At 40.7% G+C, this 25,714-nt stretch overlaps 3 protein-coding genes, 2 non-coding genes and 1 pseudogene across 5 annotated transcripts; 4 read left to right on the top strand and 2 right to left on the bottom strand.

Moving 5' to 3' along the window:
• The first annotated feature begins 2,509 nt into the window (after positions 1-2,509).
• LOC120285843 lies at positions 2,510-5,469 on the top strand (annotated as a pseudogene).
• A 3,997-nt stretch (positions 5,470-9,466) lies between these two features.
• On the top strand, positions 9,467-11,127 carry LOC104443073. Its single transcript, XM_039313554.1, has 5 exons — positions 9,467-9,742; positions 10,053-10,229; positions 10,349-10,474; positions 10,566-10,745; positions 10,840-11,127. The coding sequence occupies exons 1-5, from the start codon at positions 9,467-9,469 to the stop codon at positions 11,029-11,031; spliced, it is 951 nt and encodes a 316-aa protein (XP_039169488.1). The 3' UTR covers positions 11,032-11,127.
• Positions 11,128-13,564: 2,437 nt separating this feature from the next.
• On the bottom strand, positions 13,565-13,659 carry LOC120294200. Its single transcript, XR_005551691.1, has one exon. It is a non-coding gene; the product is annotated as a small nucleolar RNA R32/R81/Z41 (small nucleolar RNA).
• A 3,800-nt stretch (positions 13,660-17,459) lies between these two features.
• LOC120293798 (proton pump-interactor 1-like) lies at positions 17,460-19,397 on the top strand. Its single transcript, XM_039313553.1, has 7 exons — positions 17,460-17,735; positions 17,906-18,082; positions 18,202-18,327; positions 18,445-18,624; positions 18,718-18,891; positions 18,978-19,076; positions 19,185-19,397. Exons 1-7 carry the CDS (start codon positions 17,460-17,462, stop codon positions 19,395-19,397), a joined length of 1,245 nt encoding a protein of 414 aa, XP_039169487.1.
• A 484-nt stretch (positions 19,398-19,881) lies between these two features.
• On the bottom strand, positions 19,882-19,976 carry LOC120294198. Its single transcript, XR_005551689.1, has one exon. It is a non-coding gene; the product is annotated as a small nucleolar RNA R32/R81/Z41 (small nucleolar RNA).
• Positions 19,977-22,069: 2,093 nt separating this feature from the next.
• On the top strand, positions 22,070-22,831 carry LOC104443072 (putative germin-like protein 2-1). Its single transcript, XM_010056435.2, has 2 exons — positions 22,070-22,178; positions 22,296-22,831. The coding sequence occupies exons 1-2, from the start codon at positions 22,070-22,072 to the stop codon at positions 22,829-22,831; spliced, it is 645 nt and encodes a 214-aa protein (XP_010054737.2).
• Positions 22,832-25,714: the final 2,883 nt, after the last annotated feature.

Here is a 25,714-nt window from a genome sequence, read left to right as displayed (position 1 = left end):
TAGCCAAAAAAAAAGTTTTGAATTGAATTGACACGATTACAATAAGTTGATGACTTTTTGCTATTTCTCCTTATTAAGCATCGAGATGAAATTCCATCAAGGATTATTATTGTTGGCTTACCAATAGGTCATATGGGATTTTCTTGAACAAGCTTTGTACGACATGAGGCTTAAAACGAAAATGGATCGATTGGGTTATTATGTCCTGCACATTTTCTGAGCCATATGGGCTTTAGTTATTACAGGGAAAGAAGCTGGTTTTGTACACCTAGCGAGGGACCAATGCAAGAGGATCCTCTATTCACTCTTTTTGTTCACTATTTGTTCACTATTATGCTTTCTATGGTGATAAGTGAATCCATCAGAGATGGGGGAATCAAATGGCATTTCACCTTTTTCTCTCCACGACTTTTTTCATCATTCTCAGCTACAGACAAGGCTGCTCATGAATTGGAGACAATGATTACGATTTGTTGGGATTCATTTGGTTCAATTAGAGAATTGCTAATGTAATTATTGATGGCTTGAGTGTCAGAATTCGTGGATGGGGATCTTGGTATTGGGGACTTCGATGCAATTAAGGATAACATCCCAGTTAAAGTAAAAAGAAGAAGAGACAATTTTGTGTGGTCTCAGGTGAAAAATTGTGACCTAAGCTTATAGTGAAATCGGCTTTATCGTTTATTGAAAGAGCTCGGAGGAAAGGCATAGGGAAATTTCCCAAAAAAAATGTTAAATCTATAATATGATGATGAATTAAACTCTAACTTTTTTAATTTGGGCAATTTACTCATAAACATCTTGACAATTTGTCAATTCAGTTATAAACCATTTAATTGTGCAAATTTAGTTTAAACCTTTTAATGAATTGCCAATAAAGTCTTTTTGACTAATTTTAGCCAGAAATCATTGATGCGACAATTCAGTCTATATTGAAGACCCTCACACAAGGCCAGTGAGGGTTGCCTACCCTTACCTTGGCTAGCAGTCGGTGGTTCCCACCGATCCTTTGAACCTAAAAGAAAAAAAAAAATAAAAAGAAAGAAATTAAATTTTAAAAATTAAATTTTTTATAAAGAATAGAAATGATTTTTAAAAAAATAAAAAATTGTCAACGTCAGTGCGGCTATACCACGTAGGACGGCTGATTGGATTATCAAGTAAGTGATTTTTGGCCAAAATTAGTAGGAATAATTACATTAGCAATTTGTTAAAAAGTTTTAGACTTAATTGGCAAATCTTAAAAAGGTTTAGGACTAAATTAGTACAATCGAAAAGTTTATAACTAAATTGACTACCATTCAATATGTTTAAGATTTTTGGATAATTTTTTTGAAATTCATTCACCATGAAGAAGAACCTGTCTAAAAGGGAAAGATGAGACACCGAGAAGTGCCTCTATTCTAATGAGAAAGAGACAATTGAACATATGTATTTGCTAAGATGAATAGCTTAGAGAATCAAAGTTAAAAAGAGGACATATGGTTGTTGGATAACCACCACCACCACCACCACCATGGCTGGGGACGATCGGAATCAGCCACACCTACTCCAAGTTTCGAGCAGACCACCACTACAACCACCCTCATCTTATTGATCACAATGCGAGTGCACAAAGAGCCACCATCCCTCTATACATCTCTTCCCAATCTCACATTTGGAATTGCGGATACAAAATCCGTGTGACCTTAAATGAGCAAGGAGGAGCAAGGAAGTCGAGCAATGGCGACAGAACCGGTGGTGGCGATAGCAAGGGGCGACAACAAAGGGCAGCAATGGGTGATCGGAGATGAAGAGCAGAAAAGAATAAAAAAAAGTCAGGATAATAAATAATGGTGTGGCGGTACACATCGTTGTTTTGTCCTAGTTACCGGTCACATGGCATCATGTGACTATGACATGATGCATGATTGAGCAAAATGAGAAAAGTTCATATAGTTAACTGAACTAAAAAAAGGTTTTAATACCTTATTGAAGAAAATCAAAAGAAGTTTACATACTTGTCGTGTCATTATTTCACAAAAAGTTCCAAACCGTTACATAAATATTCAGTTTCGGCCTTAGTAACATGGATTTGGAGATCATCAATTGGGAGGATACTCTAGCGGTCAATGCAGATGGGCCATTGGGCGATGATCACGCCTCACCGATGCAATGTTCCCTTATTAAAATAAATCCTCTAGATCAAAGAAAAGGCATTGCAACCAATCATCCTCACACGGACCCTCCATTTCCCTAAAGGCCTTTGAAGCCCCTTGGAGGTGTAATTGCTTTTTCCCAAAATCCTCAAAATATTAAACCAAACATCACATGCATTTGGCCAAATCCCTTTAGAGTCCCAAAGCCTTTTCAATACTGAATCAAATGGGCCATCACCACTCCGAGGACTAAATTGAAAAAACCCCACAACAAGCACGGGACCAAATGCGCAAATTCAGCCAAGAGCAAGGGCGTTCTAGTAACTTTCGCACCAGGCTCCATCACCAACCAATAATCACACCCCCGCCTCTCCACTCTTAACTCTCGCCCCTCCATTCCCAACAGCCTCTCGCCTTCTCCGCCCCCTACATTATTTTCCCCCTCCATTTTCCAGCACTTTCCCGGGAAAACTCCAGCCAGAAAAACCGCCACCCACCACCTCCGCCGCCGCCACCACCGCCGCAGCCACCGCCGGAGAGCGAGAGCGCGAGAGAGACACAGAGGTTAGCGAAGATGAGGGAGATCCTGCACATCCAGGGCGGCCAGTGCGGCAACCAGATCGGGGCCAAGTTCTGGGAGGTGATCTGCGACGAGCACGGCATCGACGCCACCGGAAAGTACAACGGCGACTCCGAGCTCCAGCTCCGAGCGCATCAATGTCTACTACAACGAGGCCAGCGGGGGCGCTACGTCCCGCGCGCCGTCCTCATGGATCTCGAGCCCGGCACCATGGACTCCGTCAGATCCGGGCCCCTTCGGCCAGATCTTCAGGCCCGACAACTTCGTCTTCGGCCAGTCCGGCGCCGGCAACAACTGGGCAAAGGGACACTACACCGAGGGCGCCGAGCTGATCGACGCCGTCCTCGACGTCGTGAGGAAGGAGGCTGAGAACTGCGATTGCCTGCAGGGTGACGATCCCCCTTCCCCCTTTCTAATCGAATTTCCCAGATCTTTGTTTTCTTTGATTGCTTGTGGAGCTGTTTGCGCTTTTTTTTACGGCTGGTGGTCATTGTTTGTGAATTGGGTTTTGCGTTTGATGTTGCGTGTGCTGGAGTTTAGAAGATGGATTTTGGCTCTTGTTTGTTGATTGGAGTCGCCTGCCGCGAAAATGTGGGTAGATCTCATCGGTACGAGATGAAAATGATCGTCGTGAGATGCGCTGTGAGCGAGCCGTCCTCTACACGAAAAATCGAGGGTCGGATGTTGTTCATATGTTGTCGTTGTCGCCATTTCATGTTAAATTATGTAATTTCATTGATGGCTGGTTGACCCTTAAGTTACGTACCTGGAAAAATGAAAAGGGGAACATTTTTCGTGTTTTATGTTGAATCAGAAATGCAAAATCGTGAGTTGTGCAGGTGAAAATTAGTGCCATTTCTCTATTTCTGTGCCCGCCGTGCATTGTTTGATTGTTTACATCTAATTCTTAACATTGCTATGTTTTTTCATGGAGGAGCAATGTGTATGATTATAACTTGGACTTATTCTTTCTTTAAGGAGAACTTCATTGATGAAATCTCTTAAACTGCTGTGAAAGCCCTTCCTGGTAGCTGATCTCTCCCTGTGTCCTTGATCTTTTTGTCATTCCTGCGATGAATTCTCTCCTTGATTAAGAACTTATATAGAACTAATGATTGCTCATTTTGTTGTGAAATTGTGATTTGTGTGAAATTGTGATATTTTTGGCAACCTTGTTATTCGTGAGCAACAATTCATGAAATACGCTGTCAGTTTAACTTTTTGTAATATTTATATCATCAGATTATCTCATTGCATGGTTAAATGTCCTGTCATCTATCAGGATTTCAAGTTTGCCATTCTCTCGGTGGAGGAACTGGCTCTGGCATGGGAACACTCCTTATTTCCAAGATCAGGGAGGAGTATCCAGATCGAATGATGCTTACATTCTCAGTCTTTCCTTCTCCCAAGGTGTCCGATACGGTGGTTGAGCCTTACAATGCAACTCTTTCTGTGCATCAGCTTGTTGAGAATGCTGATGAATGTATGGTGCTCGACAATGAAGCTCTCTACGACATCTGCTTCCGTACTCTCAAGCTTGCCACCCCTACCTGTAAGTTCAACATTTAATGGCTTATTATAGACCACTAGATACGGTTTGTTTTGGCTAAATTAACAAACTATTTGTTAATGTAATATTTGTGATTTCTCACCAAAGCATGCTTCTTAAGTTCTTATTCCTTTGTCACTATGAAATCTATAAATAGTAAAATTAATAAAATGATTGATCTGCTAGTATCTTTCACTGTATTCCAGTGACATGCATTTGACCCTGTTATACTTTGTTGCTTCCAGTTGGTGATCTTAATCATCTCATCTCTGCTACCATGAGTGGTGTGACATGTTGTCTTCGGTTCCCTGGTCAACTTAACTCTGACCTTCGGAAGCTTGCTGTCAACCTTATCCCTTTCCCACGGCTCCACTTTTTTTATGGTTGGATTTGCACCACTCACATCGAGGGGATCTCAGCAATATCGTGCGTTGACCGTTCCGGAATTGACCCAACAGATGTGGGATGCTAAGAACATGATGTGTGCGGCTGACCCACGTCATGGCCGTTACTTGACTGCCTCTGCCATGTTCCGTGGAAAGATGAGCACCAAGGAAGTTGATGAGCAGATGATAAATGTTCAGAACAAGAACTCGTCATACTTCGTTGAGTGGATTCCTAACAATGTGAAGTCTAGTGTATGTGACATCCCGCCCAAGGGTTTGAAGATGGCATCGACCTTCATCGGCAATTCAACCTCAATCCAGGAGATGTTCAGGCGAGTGAGCTTGAGCAGTTTACTGCTATGTTTAGGCGCAAGGCTTTCTTGCACTGGTACACAGGTGAGGGAATGGATGAGATGGAATTCACCGAGGCTGAAAGCAACATGAACGATTTGGTGGCGAGTACCAGCAATACCAGGATGCTACTGCTGATGATGAGGAGGAGTACGAGGAGGATGAGGAGGAGGATTTGGTGGAGGTTCATGCTTGAGGTGTGGTTTTTTCTGTCCTGGTACTTGTCGCCTGCTCTGAACAGAGTTTATGTGATGTTGTGAAATTATCATTTAGATTGCTTTCCCATCTGTAATTCGTGGTTCATTATTGTTTTGCAATCCGGTGACTTGATCTTCTGCTGTTGTGGAATCATCATGGTTGTTCCTATTAAGTAAATGAAGGTATTGTTGGAAGCTAGAGACACTTTTATGCTTTATATATGATTGATGCTGGGCATTATTATAGAGTTATTTGGCTTGTGGAGAATAATGGGGCTTCCTATCCATTAGTTCCAGCTGTTTAGGTTTAGACTGCACTTTTTGTGCTCCTATGTTTCTGCTCAGACAGGACAAGATGTAGTTACACAACTCTTGCTTGTCGTACAAGATCTAGCAACATTGTCTTACCTCTGAGTTGGTCTTGTGATGGAGTCAAACCTTTGCATAGATCTGATCTGCAATCAACCCCATGGAGGCATTTGTAACAGTAGTTCTTCACAAGAGCCGACTTTCTAAACCCTCTTAAGCGATGAAAACATCGGCTAACATTTATTCCGGCTGATGAAAATGGTGGCTGTAAAGGCGGATGCCACTGTACAGAGAACATGGACAGATCTCACATGAACATTGTTCTGTGAGCTGTCATTGAATTTGTTCATTTGCATCATCAGCCAGAAGGATAGGATATGTGGGTGCTCTCTGTCACATCACGTGAAACCTATGGCACACCGCGCTGCCTGTTGATGGGTCACGCCACTGAAAAGCTCCTCTGCATCCACCTCCCTTTCATGTGGTCCTTGATGACGAAACTGCGCCTTTTTTGGAGGGTGAGTCGAGAGTTTCCAGGAGGCATTTTGCACTGTTCGATCGAAATGCAAACCGTCCAAGTCGAGATCAGCTGAGCAGTTGAGATCTATTGCATTTCAATCCACCATAAAAGATTATAGAATCATCCCACATTTTAATAATACAACTGTTCTCATACATTGGCATAGCAATAGAAAAATATCCCTAAATTTGATCCAATCATAAACATGGATGGAGGTAAGGCATAGACAAAAGGAGGGTCAGCCTTTTGATGCTCATAAAGTAAATGTCGGATCTTGAGAATTGATGTGTAATGTTATGTTTGCTGGGAGTGAGCTGTTTGTATGCAGGTGCCTCCCGGACAAGCCAATTAAATAATTGACGCATGTGGTGGGCTCGGTGTCTGTCCTCAGGTACATGTTCTGCAACTTGCAAACTCGGACTGGCAAGTGCCACCAGATCTGAATCCTGATCTTCGATAATCGATTAGATGACGTCGCGAAAGATGACTTGCGACAATTCTTCCTAAAGCTAAATTGTTAATTCAATAATGAGTTATTATAATAAAAAAAAATCCTAAATTAATAAACCCGTAATAAATTTATCTCCAAATTAATTTTGTTATTATTAAAAGTTCTAAATTGGTTTATTTGTGAAAATTTCACCCTCTATTAGTTCCCTTTAAATTTTACTATTAAATTACTAAGTTGAAATATGATTGTTGATAGGGAAACCCTCCATTTTTCATAAATGTACCGATTTTGTGATTTTTTTGTAGTATTAATCCAATTTAATGGAAGCTAAGGAGGTAATTTTATTACAAATGTATTAGTTTAGATTTTTTTATAATAAAAAAAATTAGTTTTTGGTAAATTTATTACATGCGTACAAATTTGATGTGTTTATGATAAAAAATTAATGTGAGGTAAATTTATCATAATTATGTTAATTTAAGGTTTTTCATAATATTAACTCTTAAATAATTAACTCGTATTTCATGAATTCAGAGTTTATCTTTACAAAAGAAGATTCTCGTCTTGTGAAATCAGGTCGAATGGATGTTAGGCTGGGCATATGGAGCAACAGCTACTTCTCAACGGTACGGTTGTGAGGAGCAATTGGTGCAGAAGGAGTTTCTGCTCAAATCTAGGTGGATTGGGATTCATTTATTAATGTTTGTCATTTTTACTCAATAAAATCATTTAACTAATTTATCTTCCCATTAGATGTATTTTTTAAGTAGGAATAGCATTTGAATATGCCAAATAATAAATATTCATTTAACAACTCAACCAGTCTAAATGCTTGTTATATACTTGTTGAATATGTTGCTCCCTAAAATAGAGCCATCGACTGAACGAAATCAAGGCCGACTGTGAGTACTTGAGACCGGGTAATAGAACATGCTGCGCATCAACATGGGATGAAGTAAATGCTATGTTGACTAACACGTGTGATCTGGTATTGATTGTAAACATAGTAGACAATCAAACACTAGCGCTTATTGCAAAGACACGAGTATAATCAAGTCGACCAAGCGGGAATAGTTTTCCCTTATCGATTAATAATCAAGTAGAGATTAGTCAAGTCAATATCAATCGGGTGAAAGCTATTAACATCGACTCACGGAGTTTGATTGAAATCAAATTGACTTGAACAAAAAAGGAAGGGAAAAGTTATGGCACTCAAACCCTTAGGTGAGAATAGTTTGAAGGTGTTGATTGACTGGTGCAGCCAAGCAACTATTGCAATCGAGCTCTTGAGGAGGGCATCTGAAGAGGAAAAGACACGCACATACATCCAAAAGTGCAGTATTTAATTTCGCCATGCACTTTTCTTCCTTGCAATAAATGTCAGGTCTGTTTCTAAGCAATTTATCTTTAGTCATTCCAGTTCTTCGATTGCATATCATCAATCAAGCACTTGCTCTTGCTCTTTTGGATGGATTTGTGTGGTTATTAGCGGTTTCGTATAATCAATTTTAGAATCCAATCATGAAGTTCTTGTTCCTTTCTGGTTAACAATCATCTATCAATTTATAGTACAAGGACTGCAACGTTCGACTAGGATTGTTGATCGTCGAAGCGTGCGATACTTCTTATTGTCGAGTTAGTGATTTGAAGAGCGCAGTTTTCAAGTGAACAAATCCACATTACTTTGAGATGGTATTTGAGGATCGGATTAGTGGAAGAATCAAATAAATAGAGTTTCAAGACACATTACCAACAAATTTTCTCAAAATCAACCCATCTAACAGTGAATAATTTTTTGCTTGAAAAGAAAAAGGTTTGGATAGTATAAGGACCTGCTTCACCTACCTTTGAAAAGTTTGATTTAAGGTACCAACGAAACACCAACTGCCTATTAGGCAAACCCGTCATTGCAATCTTTGTTGGTAATTTGTTTATAAAACAAATGAAAAGATGCCTTGTCCTATATCAAAAGATGTGAGTGTGCATGTGGATGGGATTTGACACTAACCGACGATCGTTTTTTTTTTTTTTTTTGGTAAGGTAAGAAAAACGATCGCTATTTTTATTTATTGAAAATTCGGTTTATTTTATAAAAATTAGCCACTGTGTCCTTTTGAAATAGTGGATTGTTACGATTACTGATTATTTATTATTTATTATTTAATTCCGAATTTTATTATTTCTTCGAAGAGTTATCTCAAAGTTCATACCTATTTAGACATAATTTCTTAATCCTTAAAGGTTGTGTTTGTTTGGATATGACCTTTTATTTTTCTTATAAATTACTGAATGTGTATATTCAATTATAACTTTCTTCTTTTATTTTAATTTTTTTGTTTTCTTTTGAAAGAATATACAGTCATTGTTTCTAATTGTTTTCCATGAGAGACCCTAGAGAAATATTAAAATTACTATCTAGTATTCTCATTTGAGATTTTGTTGTATCCTAGAGGATATTTGTCGGTGACTATTAGTAACTTTGTGGGGCAAATAAATCTGTGATATCACCTCCAGTCAACTTGATTCTCTAAAGATCGACTTTATTGTTTTACCCGATTCAAGTCATATTTTCCCAACAGTCTTGTCATAATACGGGTAGGAAGCTAGAACCAGTGATATGCATAAGCCCATATACATCATCCATAGGCTAACCAAGGTTTCCTGATATAGATGATAGGTTGCGGAATCAAACCTCCCAACTTTGCCATTGCCAACTCTTCAGGGAAGTGGGAATAAAAGCAATGCGCGTATGAACGCTCGGTTGGACAATGACCTGCTCAATCTGTCTCCGCCGTCAATCATCACCCATGGCGTTGACTTAGGATGAGTTGACTTTCTTGGGCTGCAAGAGTTTTGCTTGGGGGCTAAGTAGAATGGCTTGTAACAACAAACAATTTCTCTCCTTTAAAAGAGGGGAATACTTGGTCCCGACTGCAGTTCCCTCTAAGCGTCACTCTCATTTTGGAAATGCTGAAACAAAAGAACATGGAGTCCCAAGAACGCGACCTCGAGGGCGACCACGACAGCGTCGGTGCTGTAAATTACTCACTCGCACATGATTATCTTGTCGGAAAGGAGAGACGAGGTGAAGCAGTTGACGAGCGAGCGGGAAGCGCGATCGACAAAGGCGATAATGCCGGCGGAAAGGTCCATCAATTTTACTTCGTGAAACATCATCCATTCGAGAACCCAAGCTTGGTCGCGACTGAAAAGATTGTTCAGCATCGGTTCATCATCGAGCAAAAGAGGAAAGAAAAGCTGGTGAGAACTTCTCGTCAACAAGTATATTTCTCATTTGCGTAGGTGTAGAAAGAAATTCGTATCTAAGGAAGACAAGTATGATGTGCAATCACGAACCAATGTTTGCAACTAGAATATAATTACTGAACTTAGTGAAATCGATATAACTGCTAATGATAGTCCTATACTGAAAAAACGAGTATTCCCTGGATTAGTTCAGGAGCAATAGATGGTGTTGATTACCCGTATATCCTCTCCCCAAACCGCAAATGTATATCTGGTGTCAATCCTAACGTTTGATTATGCTATGATACATATGTCTGGTTCTCAGATGGATCGAGACGGATTATACTTCTCGTTGCGCTATCGGAGATACTGGGACCAGCAATGGGGAAGAGAGGACTTGAAGTTGCTGAAATTATCTACGGACAAGCTATGCTTCGCAAACAAAGTGAGCCTCTGCAAGGCCATCAAACCGAGCTCTTCAGTGGATGAGATAGATAACCTGGTTAGTAAGAACAAGTTATTGTTAAAAGGTTTTTCCTGCAGTAATTTAAAATGATTGTGTGAGCAAGGCTTTGATTACAGCCGATATGATACTGTACTTTGGCTGATAAAATGGTGTAGAGCTTGCATTTTGGAATGCTTCATGGAGGCAACAACCTGGCTGACGAAAGGCGGATCTTAAAAAAGATAAGCGAAGCCCAAAGGAAGGCAGATCCATGCATGTCCATGCAAGAATTCGATCAAAAGGTATGATTTGACACTCGACCTGGTGCGTTACAGACTTTGTTTTGACCTGATTTCTTTTGGTTTCCCAACCTTTGCGCTCGGGAAAATACAGATCAGGAGGTTGCATGATACAAATCCATGGCAGAGACCTGATTCGAATGAGGAGAGGAAGACTAGGGATGAGATCAAAAGGCTTGAATTGGCAAGAGAGGAGGCCATGACAAGTGCTGCTTGCAAGGGGAAGATGTGGGATTCTTTGGGCTCAAAGCTAACCATAAGAAAGCAAGTTCAAGTAAAGAAAATCAGACAAATTACATGTTCAAACTCTTGGCCAAACTAATTTTGTTTCTCTTCTTGCTAGCTAATGATTTGCTTATGTATTTTAGCTCATAGAAGAGGGACTAGATAAAACTAGACAGCAGCACTTGGCTTTCAATGCTGAATTGGCTTTTGTCAAGAAAGAATTGGCATCGGTCAAAAACGAATTGAAATCAGTGGAGAAGGAACTGTTGTACATTGAACGAATGAAGGGCGATGCCTACAAATTCATCCTCGAATGGAAAAAGAGCATCAAGTAGCGGTAGGATGATACATATATCCTCTTGCTTTCGCTAGCTGCGTTTTTCCTAGTTACTTATGGCTTTCTTGATTCATTTTCAGAATGCCTGCTACAACAAACACGTTTCGCTCATGAAAGCTGCAAGACACCTCGCTGAGAAGAAAGACATTGAAGCACTTCAAGATTTGTCTACCCAAGAGGTTCTTTCATCTCTCTCTCTCTCTCTCTCCATCACGTATTGCTGTTACAATTGCCATACCAACGTTTGTTAGTCCTTTTTCTCGGTATTAATTAGGTAGAAAAGTTTATGCATCAATGGAATGGCGACTGACACGCGAGGCAGGATTACGAGAGGAGGATTCTAGCTTCGCTGAATGCGCGGGGGCTGAATAGGGACGGAAGGAGAAGGAATCACGATGAGAACCCGATAGTAATTGAGGGTCCGACGATGGTGAAGATACCCAGAAGGCTCAGGAAAGCCATTCAAGCAACGGCGAAAGGAGGATCTTCGAGCAGAAAACCCATGTTGATGTAGAATCAGAGTCATGATAAAAATCAGTTCCAAAATGTCCATCACTGTCCTCTATGAGAAACTATGTTTTGTCAACAATTATTAAGAATTTTCTGAATGTGGCCACAGAATTATATACAGAAACTGCGCAAGGGGTCAGTATTCTTGAGACAGACATGAACTTACTTAGAAAAACCCGAACATAACACGACATGACAAAATTTACTCGAAACTTAGACAAGTTGCAAGTAAGGACATGAATAACAAATGCAAGTATGGTGAAATGGAAATGAAGGAAAGCCGGTGTGAAATAGAGTTAATGTTGTCTCACCAACAAATGTTGTCGAAATCCGCTCCTCTTACACGCGAATCCTGTTTTGCTTGAAAAGAAAAAGGCTTGGACTGTATTAGGACCCGTCTCACTCACTTTTGGAAAGTTTGGTTTAAGGGGCGAACGAAGCACTAATTGCTCACTGGGCAAGCCTCTCACTACAATGTCATCATAATACGAGCGGGAAGCCCAGAACCAGCTGTCTTTCTAGCGATATACCTAAGCCCATGTATGTCATCCATAGACTAATCAAGGTTTCTTGATATAGATGATGGACCGCATAATCAAAACTCCGAACTTTGACTTGCAAACCAAGTCTTGAAACATTTTAATCTCACCGCTTGTTGAAATTAGATCGGCTCACGCGCACGCCACTGCTCAATAGAGCTGGAAAATGGGTCATAAATCTATATTATAACTTATTTCTAGTTAAATGAGTCATATATGAATCGAGTGAAAGTTAAATATGGGTTACAAATGGGTCTTAGAAAGTAAAGCAAGAAAAGAAATGGGCTTGAATAGGGATGAGCATGGTCCGAGTTGGTCCGGGCCACCCCCTAATCCTAGGACCAACCCGTACTGGTGTCGGTTCTCATTTTTTTTAAGGCGAGGACCGACCCTATTGAGTCTAGGACCAAGGACCGAACCGACCCAATGGGTTCGGTCCGGTTCCGAGGTCAACCAGGGACCGTCGATAATTTTTCGTCTTATTTTTATACTCCCTAAAAAAGCAAACCTACAAATTCAAATTACACATCCATCGACAATGCGGCATTGTGCAACTAAACTATAAATACCAATACATATTTAGCAAATTTAAGATGACACAATAATAGAAATTTCGTACTTGCTAACCGCTCATCGAGATATGGGACAAGATGGAAAGTTATTGTAATCATCTATCTTTAATATTTATAACATCATATGCAAAAGTGTTTTCTTGCATTTGATCACGTAGAGTCCACTCAACCAAAAAATGAGCTTCACACCACTTGACTAGCATTTGATCATGTAGAGTCCACTCAACCAAAAATGAGCTTTACACCACTTGGTAGCAAATCACCGTAGCAATTGCAGTACTACTCTACTCTTCAAAAACTTCTACCATTTGACACAAATTGAAAAGCAAAGTGCAGCTGAAATTCATTAGTAAAATACAATTAAACCATAAAAAGTTCAAAATACTTAATATAAATCATGAATATATAACTTCACATCTTGTTAATTCACTTGAATTTCTATACATCTGAAAACAAAACAAACGACACATAATTAATGCTCAACAAAAGTTTTAAATTGAAATTACTATTAGTGTTATCGATAGAACATCTCAATATAATATAATATAGCAGACATTTTACTTAGGTTTGAATATATAAAAGAATTATAATATAATATAATATAATATAATATAATATAATATAATATAATATAATATAATATACGGGGTTGGTCCAGGTTGGACCGACCCAAAACTCTTAGGACCGAAGACCAACCCGCACAGTGTTGGTCGGGAATATCAGGACCAAGGACCGACCCAGTCCCCTTAAGAACCGGACTAGGACCGGCGGGGTTGGGCGGTCGGGGTCGGTCCCGGGGGTCGACCCTAGACCCTTTGCTCACCCCTAGGCTTGAATAGGTTATTAGGAAACCCATTTTGAACCCATGAAATTAGCGCAAAAATCGAATACGACAAAAAACACAGATGGACCATGAATCAGAAAGAATGTAGCGAAGTAATATTTCTCTCATCACCTGATAAGATTTTATCATCACTCACGATATTACTCTCATCATGTTCATGGAATCCAATGGAAAAGCCGTGAAACTCGCGAGCGCAATGGGGGAAATCGTCAAAACCCACGAAAAATCTCGAGAGCAAGTTCTTGGTTTTCTTGGGTTCATGAAGCAAAACGGGGACAAGGAAAGTACCGGTATCGCAGGCGGGCTTGAGGGTAGAGTCCCACTCGAATCGGCGACTCAAGAATTTGATGTAGAAGTTCAAAAAGAGAAGAAGACGGAAGACGAATTCGACAAGACGCGACGTTCACAATAAAAATTGGAGCTTCGACATGACTCGGGGTGCGTTTGGAATCAACTTTGCAAAGGGCTTTAGGCTTCTAAAGATACTTGGGCTAAAGGCGGGGTGTTTGGGAACAACTTTAAAATTCCCATTAGGCCAAAGCTGGCCTTCTCAAGGTTGAAAGCCCAAGGCAGGTGTGAGGGTGCCTTGGGCTTTTAGCTTTCTTGGCATATAAGTGGCACTGTTCACTTTTTCTTTTCTTCCAAAACTATCCTCACTTACTCTCGATTTTTCGATTTTGCCTTGTCATTGTACTATTCATCTTCTTCTCCGTTGAAGGCCGACGACGTGTTGCTCGAAGCTGTGAGCGGCCGCCAATGGCTCGGCATGGTCGTAGTGGCCGGGCGACCGTCACCGGGGAGTAGTGCAACCGCCCCCCTGTCTGGGTTGCGGCAATCGCCGTGGGTCACGTCGAGGTTTGGGTCGCTGACCTTGCTACGACCTAGATCCGAGGGCGGCGAGGTCCTCCTGCGACCTCGCCACCCCAGATTTTGGTCGCGACGGTTGCCGAGGTCGCGCGACCTCGTTGTGACCCAGATTTGGGGGCAGCGAGGTCGCGTGACCTCGCCACGACCTAGATCTGGGGCAGCGAGGTCGCGGGGACCTCACCACCCCAGATCTGGGTCATGGCGGGGTTGCCCGACGTTCGGCGACCCTCGCCGATGGTCTTCAGTGGTCACCCGACGTCTAGCGACCCTCGCCGATGGTCTTCAGTGGTCGCTTGACGTCTGGCGACCCTCGCCGGTGGTCTTCAGTGGTCGCTCGACGTCCGGCGACCCTCGTCGGTGGTCTTCAGTGACGTCCGGTGGCCACTTGCCTTCTTTGGTCTATTTTTTTTTCTTTTGATAATTTTTTTTTATTACCAAAGCCCTTTGTAAATGTAATTCCCTAAACACCATTTTGCTCAAAGGTAATTCAAATGGGCTTTCAAACTACAATTTACCAAACACACTTTGCATTTTCGAAAATACCTTTAACTCAAAGGTATTTGCATTTTCCTAAAAACTTTTTCCAAAAGACTTCCCAAACGCACCCTCAGCGCGATAGAGAGAGAGAGAGAGAGAGAGAATGTGGAGCTCCCCTGTGGCTATGGAAACTGGAAGTGGAGCATCGGTTTTATAGGATGGTATAGGGTTGATGTTCTGTTAGGGTCGAGAGAGCCCAAAGGCCCAAAGGCCCAAAAGCAGAAAAGCCCATGAGGTGCATAACCACGCGAGGCCTAATGCGTTTATATTCAAGGGACGATAGAATTTATATTATCGGTTAATATCATTTAAAATTTTAAATTAGTATTAGAGGTGGAAAATGAGTGGGTCGGGTCGGGTATGGATTGAGTTGAAAATTGGTTGATCCATATTGGACCCATTTTACCCGTTTTGACTCATATTTTTGTAGTGTAAATCAAATAACCCATACTTGACCCGACCTGTACCCGATCCATACTTGACCCGACCCGTATTACTAAAACATATTAATATTCTAGGAAAACCCGCTTCTACCATATGCTAATTGGATTAAAACTTCAAATTAAATTAAAAATGGTAAATAAAATAAAATAAAAAAGTTTAAAAAAACCTATAAATTGGAATATTTATAAAAAACATTAAATTATGCACATGCTTCTTTTATTTGAAGTGAATAAACCCTTGAATAACTAAAAATTGTAACATGAAATTTTTAACTAAACCTAAAAAACTCCCTTTTATGATTTTTTTTTTATAAAAAAAAGTATTGTTAAAACATTTTTATGCAATACAAACTTTTTAATAATCTTTATGCAATAAAAATTTAATGCAAAATTATTATAATTTTTTTTAAATCGAAAATTTAATTTTTTAAATATAACTTTTATTTATTTTTATATTTTAAAATATAATTTTCATTTTTTAATAATTATTTTTTCTTTTTCTCTTTTCTTTTTCCTTCTTCTTCGACTAGTCAGCCACGACGACGCCCAGCGACCAGCCATAAGCGAGATCGAGCTCCTTGCGTCGGGCGGGGCTCGATCTTGCCGATCCAGCAAAGGCCGAGACCTCGCCCGACGCCGGCGAGCTCGAGCCTCGCCATTCGTTGGCGAGGCTCGAGCTCGCCGGCGTCAGTGGGGCCTTGACCTCCTCGGATCGGCAAGATCGAGCCTCGCCTCGATGCCGGCAAGCTCAAGTCTCGCTAGATCCATCGAGGCTTGAGCCTCGCCGGTCATCGGCAGGGCCAAGCCTCACTAGATCCGGCGAGACTCGAGCTCGTCGGCGTCGGGCGGGGCCTCGGCCTCATTGGATTGGCGAGATCGAGCCTCGCCCGACGTCGGCGAGCTCAAGTTTCGCTAGATCCGGCGAGGCTCGAGCCTTGCCGGTCGCCGGCGAGGCCAAGCCTCGTTGGATCCGGCGAGACTCAAGCTTGCCAATGTCGGGCGAGGCTCGATCTCGTCGAACTAGCGAGGCCGAGGCCTCACTCGACGCCGATGAGCTTGAGCCTCGCTCGATCTCGGCGAGGCTCGAGCCTCACTGGCTTGTCGCCGGCCGGCGGCCGGTTGTCGCCGCCCAGGCCGCCGGCTAAGGAAAGAGGAAAAAAAAAGAAAAAAAGAAAAAAGAATTAAATATGAAAAATAATTATAATTTAGATTTTTATTAATTTTTCTATAATGTTAAAAAAACCATGGGTTTAAAGTAGTTTTCTTAATAGCCCATTTAGACCTAATTCTATTTAGACCTTTTTTTTTTTTTGTGTTTTACTTTCTCAAACCATTTATAACCCACATTTAATTTTTACTTAACTCATTTATGACTCACATTTAACTTTCATTTGACCCATCTAACTAAAAATGGATCATAATATGGGTTTATGACCCATTTTTCTAGGTATAATTAGTATATATGTGACAAATTTACTAAAAAAAAATTCTTTTACTATTAAAAACTCCAAACTAGTATATATGTGATAAATTTACTTTAGATTGAATTTTTTACAATCCAAAACCCAAAAATGATATATTTGTGGTAAATTTACACTATTTATTTCCGTTAAACTAGATTAATACAAAAAAAAAATCACTAACTAGTACATCTATGACAATTGGAGAGAAAAACCCTAAATTGGTATACCCGTCAATTGTTACATATAATTGAATTCAGTAATTTGGTGATAAAATCTAATAAACAAGTGTACCAATTTGAGATTTTTTGTTGTCAAAATATTAATTTCCTGATATAGATGATAGATTGCGGAATCAAACCTCCCAACTTTGCCATTGCCAACTCCTCAGGAAAGTGGGATTAAAAGCAATGCGTGTATGAACGCTCGGTTGGACAATGAGCTGCTCAATCTGTCGCCCCCGTCTATCATCACACATGGTGTTGACTTAGGATGAGTTGACTTTCTTGGGCTGCAAGAGTTTTGCTTGGGGGCTAAGTAGAATGGCTTGTAACAATAAACAATTTCTCTCCTTTAAAAGAGGGGAATACTTGGTCTCGACTGCAGTTCCCTCTAAGCGTCATTCTCATTTTGGAAATTCTGAAACAAAAGAACATGAAGTCCCAAGAATGTGACTTCGAGGGTGACCACGACGGCGTTGGTGCTGTTGGTTACTCTCACACACGTGATAATCTTGTTGAAAAGGAGAGACAAGGCAAAGCAATTGATGAGCGAGCTGAAAGTGCGATCGGCGAAAGAGAGAATGCTGGCGGAAAGGTCCATCAGTTCTACTTTGTGAAACAACATCCATTCGAGAACCCGAACTTGGTCGCGACTGACAAGATTGTTCAGCATCGGTCTGTGATCGAGCGAAAGAGGATAATGAAGAAGGTATGTCCGAACATTTTTTGCATCCTAGATAATTCCAGTTGAGAACTTCTCATCAGCAAAGAAGATAAGCTGGTTACCTTTGGTGACTCGGCATACCGATAACAGAAAATGTATATTGTGTGTCAATCCTAATGTTTCAGTATGCTCTGATATACATGTTTGGTTCTCAGATTGAGCGAGACCGATTATACTTCTCGTTGCCCAATTTGAGATACCAGGCCCAAATAGTGGGAAACGAGGACTTGAAGTTGCTGAAATTATCTATGGACAAGCTATGCTTCGCCAACAAAGTGAGCATCTGTAAAGCCATCAAACCGGGCTCTTCAGTAGGCGAGATCGATAATCTGGTTAGTAAGAGCAAGATATGGTTAAAAGTTTTTCCTGCAGTACTAGAAAAGTGATTATATAAGCAAGGCTCTGATTGCAGCTAATATGGTACTGTATGTTGGCTAATAAAATGGTGTAGAGCTTGCATTTTGGAATGCTTCATGGAGGCAACAACCTAGCTGATGAAAGGCGGATCTTAAGAAAGACGAAGGAAGCCGAAAGGGAGGCAGATCCAGGCGTGTCCATGCAACAATTGGACCAAAAGGTACGATTCGATGCACGACCTAGTGTATTATGAACTAAGTACTCGCATTTAAAAACAGGACTTGGATTTGACCCAACTTCTTTGGGTTTCCCCATATTTACGTTTGCGAAAATGCAGGTTCGGTGGTTGCGTTATAAGAAGCGTTGGGGAAGTCTCAGTTCAGATGAGGAAAGGGAGGTCAGGGAAGAGATCAAAGAACTTGAATTGGCAAGGGAGGAGGCCATAACAAGTGCTGCTTGCAAGGGGAAGATGTGGGAATCTATGGGCTCAAAGCAAACCATCAAAAAGGAAGTTCAAGTATAGACAATCAGAGAATAACATGTTCAAACTTATGGCCTAATTAATCCTTTTTTCTTCTTGCTAGCTAATGATTTTGTTTATGCATCTTAGCTCACTAGAGGAAGGCACTCGTCGTTCAATGCCAAATTCGCCTTCGTCAAAAAAGAGTTGAAATTGGTCGAAAATGACTTGAGTTCTTTGGAGAAGGAACTGATGTCCATAGAACAAATAAAGGGCGACGCCGACAAATTCATCCTCGAATGGAGGAGAGAGCAACAAGAAGCAGTACAACAACACGTAAATCCTCTCGATTTCACAAGCCGCCCTTTTTTCTAGTTACTTATGATTTTCCACTTATGATTGATTTTCAGAATGTCTGCTACAACCAACATGTTCAACTCATGGAAGCAGCAAGAGAACTTGCTGAGAAAAAAGACATTGAAGCACTTCACGTTTTGTCTACTCAAGAGGTCCTTTCATCTCTCTCTCTCTCTCTCTCTCTGCATCATCTACATCATGTATTGGTGTTCCATATTGCCATGCCAACGTTCTTTGGTCTTCTTTTGGGTATTAATTAGGTAGAGAAGTTCATGCTTCGATGGAACGGTGACGGACGATTGAGGCGGGACTACGAGAGGAGGATTCTAGCTTCGCTGAACGAGCGAGGGCTGAGCAGGGACGGAAGGAGAAGGATTCGCAACGAGAGCCCGATAGATACCCAGGAGGCTCAGGAAAGCTATACAAGCGCGGCGAAAGGAGGATCTTCGAGCAGAAAACCAGCATTGAAGTAGAATCAAAGTCGTGATAAAACTCAGTTCCAAAATGGTCATCACCGTCCTCTATCGGAAACTATGTTTTGGCAACAATTTCCGGATGCGGCGACAGAATAATATACAGGGTCCGTATACTTGAGACAGACATAAATTTACTTTCAAAAACCCGAAATAACAAGACACAACAGACTCGAAACTGACATGAATATGAAAAAGAGGTTGATGAAAGCATATCCTCGAGCTTCTTTGTTCCACAAATCCATTTTGAAAACTTCAAATGTTCACGTTGCAGTTCTAGCAAACATTGAGGGGATTAGGGCCTTACATGTCAAATTAATCAGATTAAACCAACTTTTTAAAAATGAAACCAATATAATTAGTGCAATTTCCATTCTGATCCAATTCAAATGAGAAATTTTTAATTCAGAGTTACTGGAAAAAATCAAGAAAAATTGGAACGAAATTAGAGCAAGAATCGAATACGACAAAAAACACAGATGGACCATGAATCAGAAAGAACGTAGCGAAGTAATATTTTTCTCATCACCTGATAAGATTTTATCATCACTCGCGATATTACTCTCATCATGTTCATGGAATCCAACGGAAAAGCCGCGAAACTCGCGAGCGCGACGGGGGGAATCGTCAAAACCCACGAAAAATCTCGAGAGCAAGTTCTCGTTGTTCTTGGGTTCAGGAGGCAAAACGGGGACCAAGAAAGTACCCGGTCTCGCAGGGCAGGCTCGAGGGTAGAGTCCCACTCGAATCGGCGACTCAAGAATTCGACGCAGAGCAGAAGATGCAGAAAATTCAAAAAGAGAAGAAGGCGGAAGACGAATTCGACAAGACGTTCACAAGAAAAAATCGGAGCTTCGACATACGATTCAACAAGAGAGAGAGAGAGAGAGAGAGAGAGATTGTGGAGCTCCCCAGCGGCTGTGGAAACTGGAAGGGGAGCATCGGTTTTATAGGATGGTATAGGGTTGATGTTCTGTCATGGTCGAGAGAGCCCAAAGGCCCATAAGGCCCAAAAGGCCCATAAGGCCCAAAGGCCCAAAAGCAGAAAAGCCCGCTCTCTCTCTCTCTCTCTCTCTCTCCAGAAGTATTCTTGCAGTGGTTGCATCGTCTCACAGTGATGCGGGGTGCAAACCGACCCATAAAAAATGAGGTGCATAACCACGCGAGGCCAGATACGTTTAGATTCAAGGGATGACAGAATTTATATAATGGGTTAATATCATTCAAAACTCTAGATTAATATATACATAACAAATCTATGAAAACTAATCTTTTTATTATTAAAAACTCCAAATTATTATATCCGTGACAAATTTATTTCAGACTGATTTTTAAATCACCAAAACCCCAAAATGATATATTTATAGTAAATTTATACTATTTGTTTCCGTTAAATTATATTAATACAAAGAAAAATCACAAGCTAAAAAACCCTAAATTAGTGTATCCGTCAATTAACATGTGTCATTAAACTTAGCATTTTGATGAAAAAATAATAAAAATTAATGGAGGGTAAATTTGTCACAAGTGTACAAATTTGAGGTTTTAATTGTCAAAATATTAGTTTGTGGCAAATATATTACAAATGTATTAATTTAAGGTTTTTCATGATATTAATCATAATATAATTGATTGGTTGCTCTGTGTTATTATTGTTACGTTGTGTATCTGTTACATAAGATACTTTCTCATTGCTGCCTCCTTCCTTTCCTTTTTTTCTGAATTATCCAAACTAATCATCCCATTAGAAGTGTGATTATTGAGCATGCCTTTTTATCGTCCATGTATATCCAAGCTTATCAGACATCAAAAGTGCGACTATAATGCATCAATATAAATTACTATTTTATTTTAGTTCTAACCTTAGTGTAAAAATGTATACTTACACATTCGCCGTAAGATGGATGACGACATATGTGTTTGAAGTCGGCTATTGTCAACCAACCAATATTGAGTATGATTTTCTCGCTTATTATGGACAATTATAATCTACATCTACGTACCTTAACTGATAAACTTCACAAAAGACATAGATTGATGAGAGACCGCGCCGATATACTAAAATTAATCATTAAGAGACTTTGGAAGCAAAATTCATCTGCTCTTTCATCATCTTGTATGCTACTTGGAGTAATTTTTTTTTCTGTTTAATTCAAGTGAAACGGACCGCGTCATTATAACAACAACATAATTTCGATTATGAAAAAAAAAATTATATAGTCCTTAGCTCCATGCAGCAAAAACCAAAAAGCCAAATAACAGACCGGTAGAACCATGGACTCGGTCAAGCAGCATCGTCGCTGATTGGTTCTTCACGCGTCTAAAATGCCGTCGCGCTCTATCCATCCGCACTCGTCCAACTTTGCATTCGGCCACACGTCGATTCTCCCATGCCGGATCGTGGACGGCCGGCCAATCTTGATGGCCCTTTCGCAGAAACTTGCGACCTTCTCTCTTAATATAGTATCAACTCTCATCAGATACTTCACTCCCTCTGCGCGCTGCATGTCTATAAATACTGGCCATCTGCTGACAGCACATTTCATCCACAACCCAACTTTCAAGAACCCTAGTTTGGTCACGGCTTAGAAGTCCCACTTTCAAGTTGAAACCTTAGCTACTTCGTTTCAGACAGCGAGCAACCTTGGTGAAGATCTCTCTGATATTTGGAGATGGCAAATGGTGTGGCTTTGGCTTGTTTCTTGGGTCTGTTTCTCGCATTCGCAGCGGCAGATCATAGCCCGCTGCAGGATTTCTGTGTCGCTCAAGCTGGCGGTTCGGGTAAGAAATATGCACCGAAAAGAAGGAGATGTGTTGGGGAGATGTGTTTTGATATATATTTTGTCTTCTTTTTCCATATGTTGAGTCTGAAAATGCGTTTTGTGCTTCCCATGGCAGTGTTTGTGAATGGCATGGCTTGCAAGGATCCCAAAACAGTTAAGGCAAATGACTTCTCCTTCAGCGGGCTCCATCTTCCGGGCAACATGTCGAACCCTGTCGGCTCGAGGGTCACGCCGGTGACTGTGGCTCAGCTACCTGGACTCAACACCCTCGGCATCTCCGCAGCGCGCATCGACATTGCACCGTGGGGAATCAACCCGCCCCACATTCACCCCCGCGCCACCGAGATTTTGCTAGTCTTGGAAGGGACCCTTGAAGTTGGATTCATCACTTCCAACCCCGACAATCGTCTCATCTCCAAGGTCTTGCAGAAGGGCGATGTGTTCGTCTTCCCTCAAGGCCTTGTCCATTTCCAGAGAAATACTGGTTTTGGGAATGCGGTCGCCATCGCAGCTCTCGGTAGCCAAAATCCTGGTGTCATTACAATTGCTAATGCCGTGTTTGGGTCGACGCCTGATATTTCTGGAGACATTCTTGCCAAGGCATTTCAAGTTGATAAAATTGTAGTTGGACAAATTCAATCGAAATTTTAGACAAGAAATTAGTGCGGAGCATTTGAGATAGGGTTGTCTAGAAGCAAAGTCCATCGATTCATTTGTTTAACCTCGTGTCTGGCCATTACTTTTGTATTTATTTATTTTCACTGTATCCCCATTGACTGATATGTAATTTAAAGTTGCGAGCCGATTTTTTTTTTTTTTGTTAACTTTTCTTATATTTTATTAGATTTAATTTATCATTTTTACTAATGTCTAAAATTTCCCTACTCATCACGAATTTATCAATCTTTAGTTGAATGGCTGACCGCTTTTTTTTTTTTCAATTAAATCACCAATTGATTTTAGATTATTAGGTGTAATTAATTGAGTTCTTTACTGGTGTCATGAATTTTCAACTTTTATTTGTGTGACTAGTCAGTTTTCTCTCATTAGGTTACTAATAGTTTTGATTTATCAAGTACCATTTGATTTGCTTCCCAGTATTTATTATTTTATTTACCTATCTTTCTATTGAGTTAGTAACTTTTATTTGACTTACTTACCAATAGGCTAAATTTACCAACTCTTTTAAAAATATATTATCTTTAATTAGCACAATTACCAACTTTTACCCTTTTTTTGTTCATAAACTTTTACACCCGGTTAAGTTACCAATAGGTTTTGTATAAGCCACACTTTTTGAGTTAACAACCGACATTTATTTGATTTTTTTAAATTACCAACTTATTTTTCACTACTTTACAAATGATTTGTTTCTTACCATAATCTTAAATTTACCATTTATTATATGAAATTACTTAATTTTGTTTGAGTAGGTTATTACTTTTCTCCAATTAAGTTTCCAACTAAGTTTGAATTGTCAACTCTTATTTGAGTTGCTTATCGAAGCTCGTTTATCTTCTTACTAAAAATATAACAACTTCTCTATTAAATTACCACAGTTTATTTTTCAACTTGCCTCTTTCTCAATTCTTATTTTAGAAATTACCAACTTCAAAAAGAGTGACTACCAATTTTTCTCCGACTGCATTACCAACTCCTATTTGAGTTAGTTACCATTGTTTGTTTTGTTTTTAAGAAAAATCTTTTAACCTTTACCTATCATGCCCCGAACCCCGGGTACACAACAATCCCTTCCTTGGTCGATAGAAAACGATGTTGGTCGATAGAAAGCGATGTCCCAGGACTCATCGTTGACCCTTTCATTTTTAATCTTTCATTATGTGCAAGTGGAAAACTAACCATCTCCCCATCAATAGATAATCAAGCAACAAACAGGGATAGTGAGATGAATAGCAGAAACACAACCTCTACTCATATATACACATTTTTACATTTTCATATTTGATTAACCTACGGGAGATCGTTTCCAATTTACAAGCCCAACAGATGAGGCCAATCCATCCTCTAAGCCAGACCAAAAAGAGACTAGTCTAGGTTAACCCAACTGTACACCAAAAAGAACCCTCGGGCTCGGCACTGCCGTCACTCGAATCCAGTGGACTCAGGCTCCATCGATTCAGAGTTAGAGCCGTACGGGTCTGTCGCTGGTGAAGCGGGGCCATGATTCTCCACTACATCATCATGAGGGTCTAGCTCCATGGGATCCCAGTCATCGTCCTTAGGGCCCCTACCATGCGGCCTGTCAAAACCTCTTAGAGGACCGATCAGCATGTTGCCATTCCGGATGAACCATGCTAGGAACCTATGGGGTATCCATTGCCCCGATCTCTCATCCACCCAGATGGTGGTGAGATACTTTCCGTACAGGTGCACCCGACCCGGGAAGCGGTAGTGCGTCACGACGATATCCTAGTCCTTAAGGATACCGAACCTCATTAGCGGAAGTGTCATCCTAAGGACCTGAAAGTGGTTATACAATAACCAATGAGATATAAATCTCAATGAGTCCTCCCCTAATCCCCTGGTTAGGACACTAACTCAACTCAGGGTATCTCTTCAGAACCACCCCACAAACAAACAATGACCCACAACTAATAACCAACAATCAATAGTCGGTTCGCATGCAACCTTACCCAGTATGCCATACCCTGCACATTGAATCTCAGCATAATATACGCAATGCACATGGCCATTAGATGATGTAGTTCATCAATTACATACAAGTTGCGTCATAAGCGATCTCACTTGGCCATTGCCACACCCTACATGTTATCGATTCATGCGTGTGTATCATAATTAACGTGCTCAACTCATGCACAGTCAAAACCAAAGATGCCATGATTCACACATGCTCTTGCACTTTTGTGCGCCACCTATCATGCATCACTCGATCACACAAGTCCCAATTATAAGGTAAAATCGTTATGACACGTCCCATACCGTGCCACACAATTTTACCTCATAATAAGGCCCAACCATCTCAACTTTCACGCGTGTTCCAGTTACTAATGACCTACCGACCATAGCTAACTTTCCAATTAGTGTTCATCCACCTCAATACTCATGTGTGCTCCAAATAATAATGACCTCTCGGCCATGGTTAACTTTCCAGTCAGCGCTCATCCGACTCTCGCTGGGCTACCGATAAAAAGATCAAGCTTCGTCCTGCCCCGTCGGGCACGGCTACGTCTCGAACTCCCGTTCAGACAATTTCCCAAAAAGGGACATCAATCAAGAATCTACAACGACCGACTTCTGACTCCCGTCGGGTATCGTCCCCAAACTCTCGTTGGGTGACGGTCCAACATTCGATCACACAAACATACCTCCTCAATTCCTTCTCTCATAAAAACGATCCATTTCTAATGTCCCTTGGACAATCCATATTTCCATTCTTGTGAAAATTACTCAATTCATGTGGATGCCCATGCATTTACACACTCATTCACTTCATAGGATTAAAAAGTTCTTCTTAGATACAAGGAAATGATTCAGTTCCAGAGACAAAGATCG

Source organism: Eucalyptus grandis, chromosome 5 (assembly GCF_016545825.1).
Source record: "Eucalyptus grandis isolate ANBG69807.140 chromosome 5, ASM1654582v1, whole genome shotgun sequence".
Lineage (NCBI taxonomy): Eukaryota > Viridiplantae > Streptophyta > Magnoliopsida > Myrtales > Myrtaceae > Eucalyptus > Eucalyptus grandis.
The sequence above is the reverse complement of the archived record's forward strand: the minus strand, read 5'-3'. Positions and strand labels throughout refer to the sequence as shown.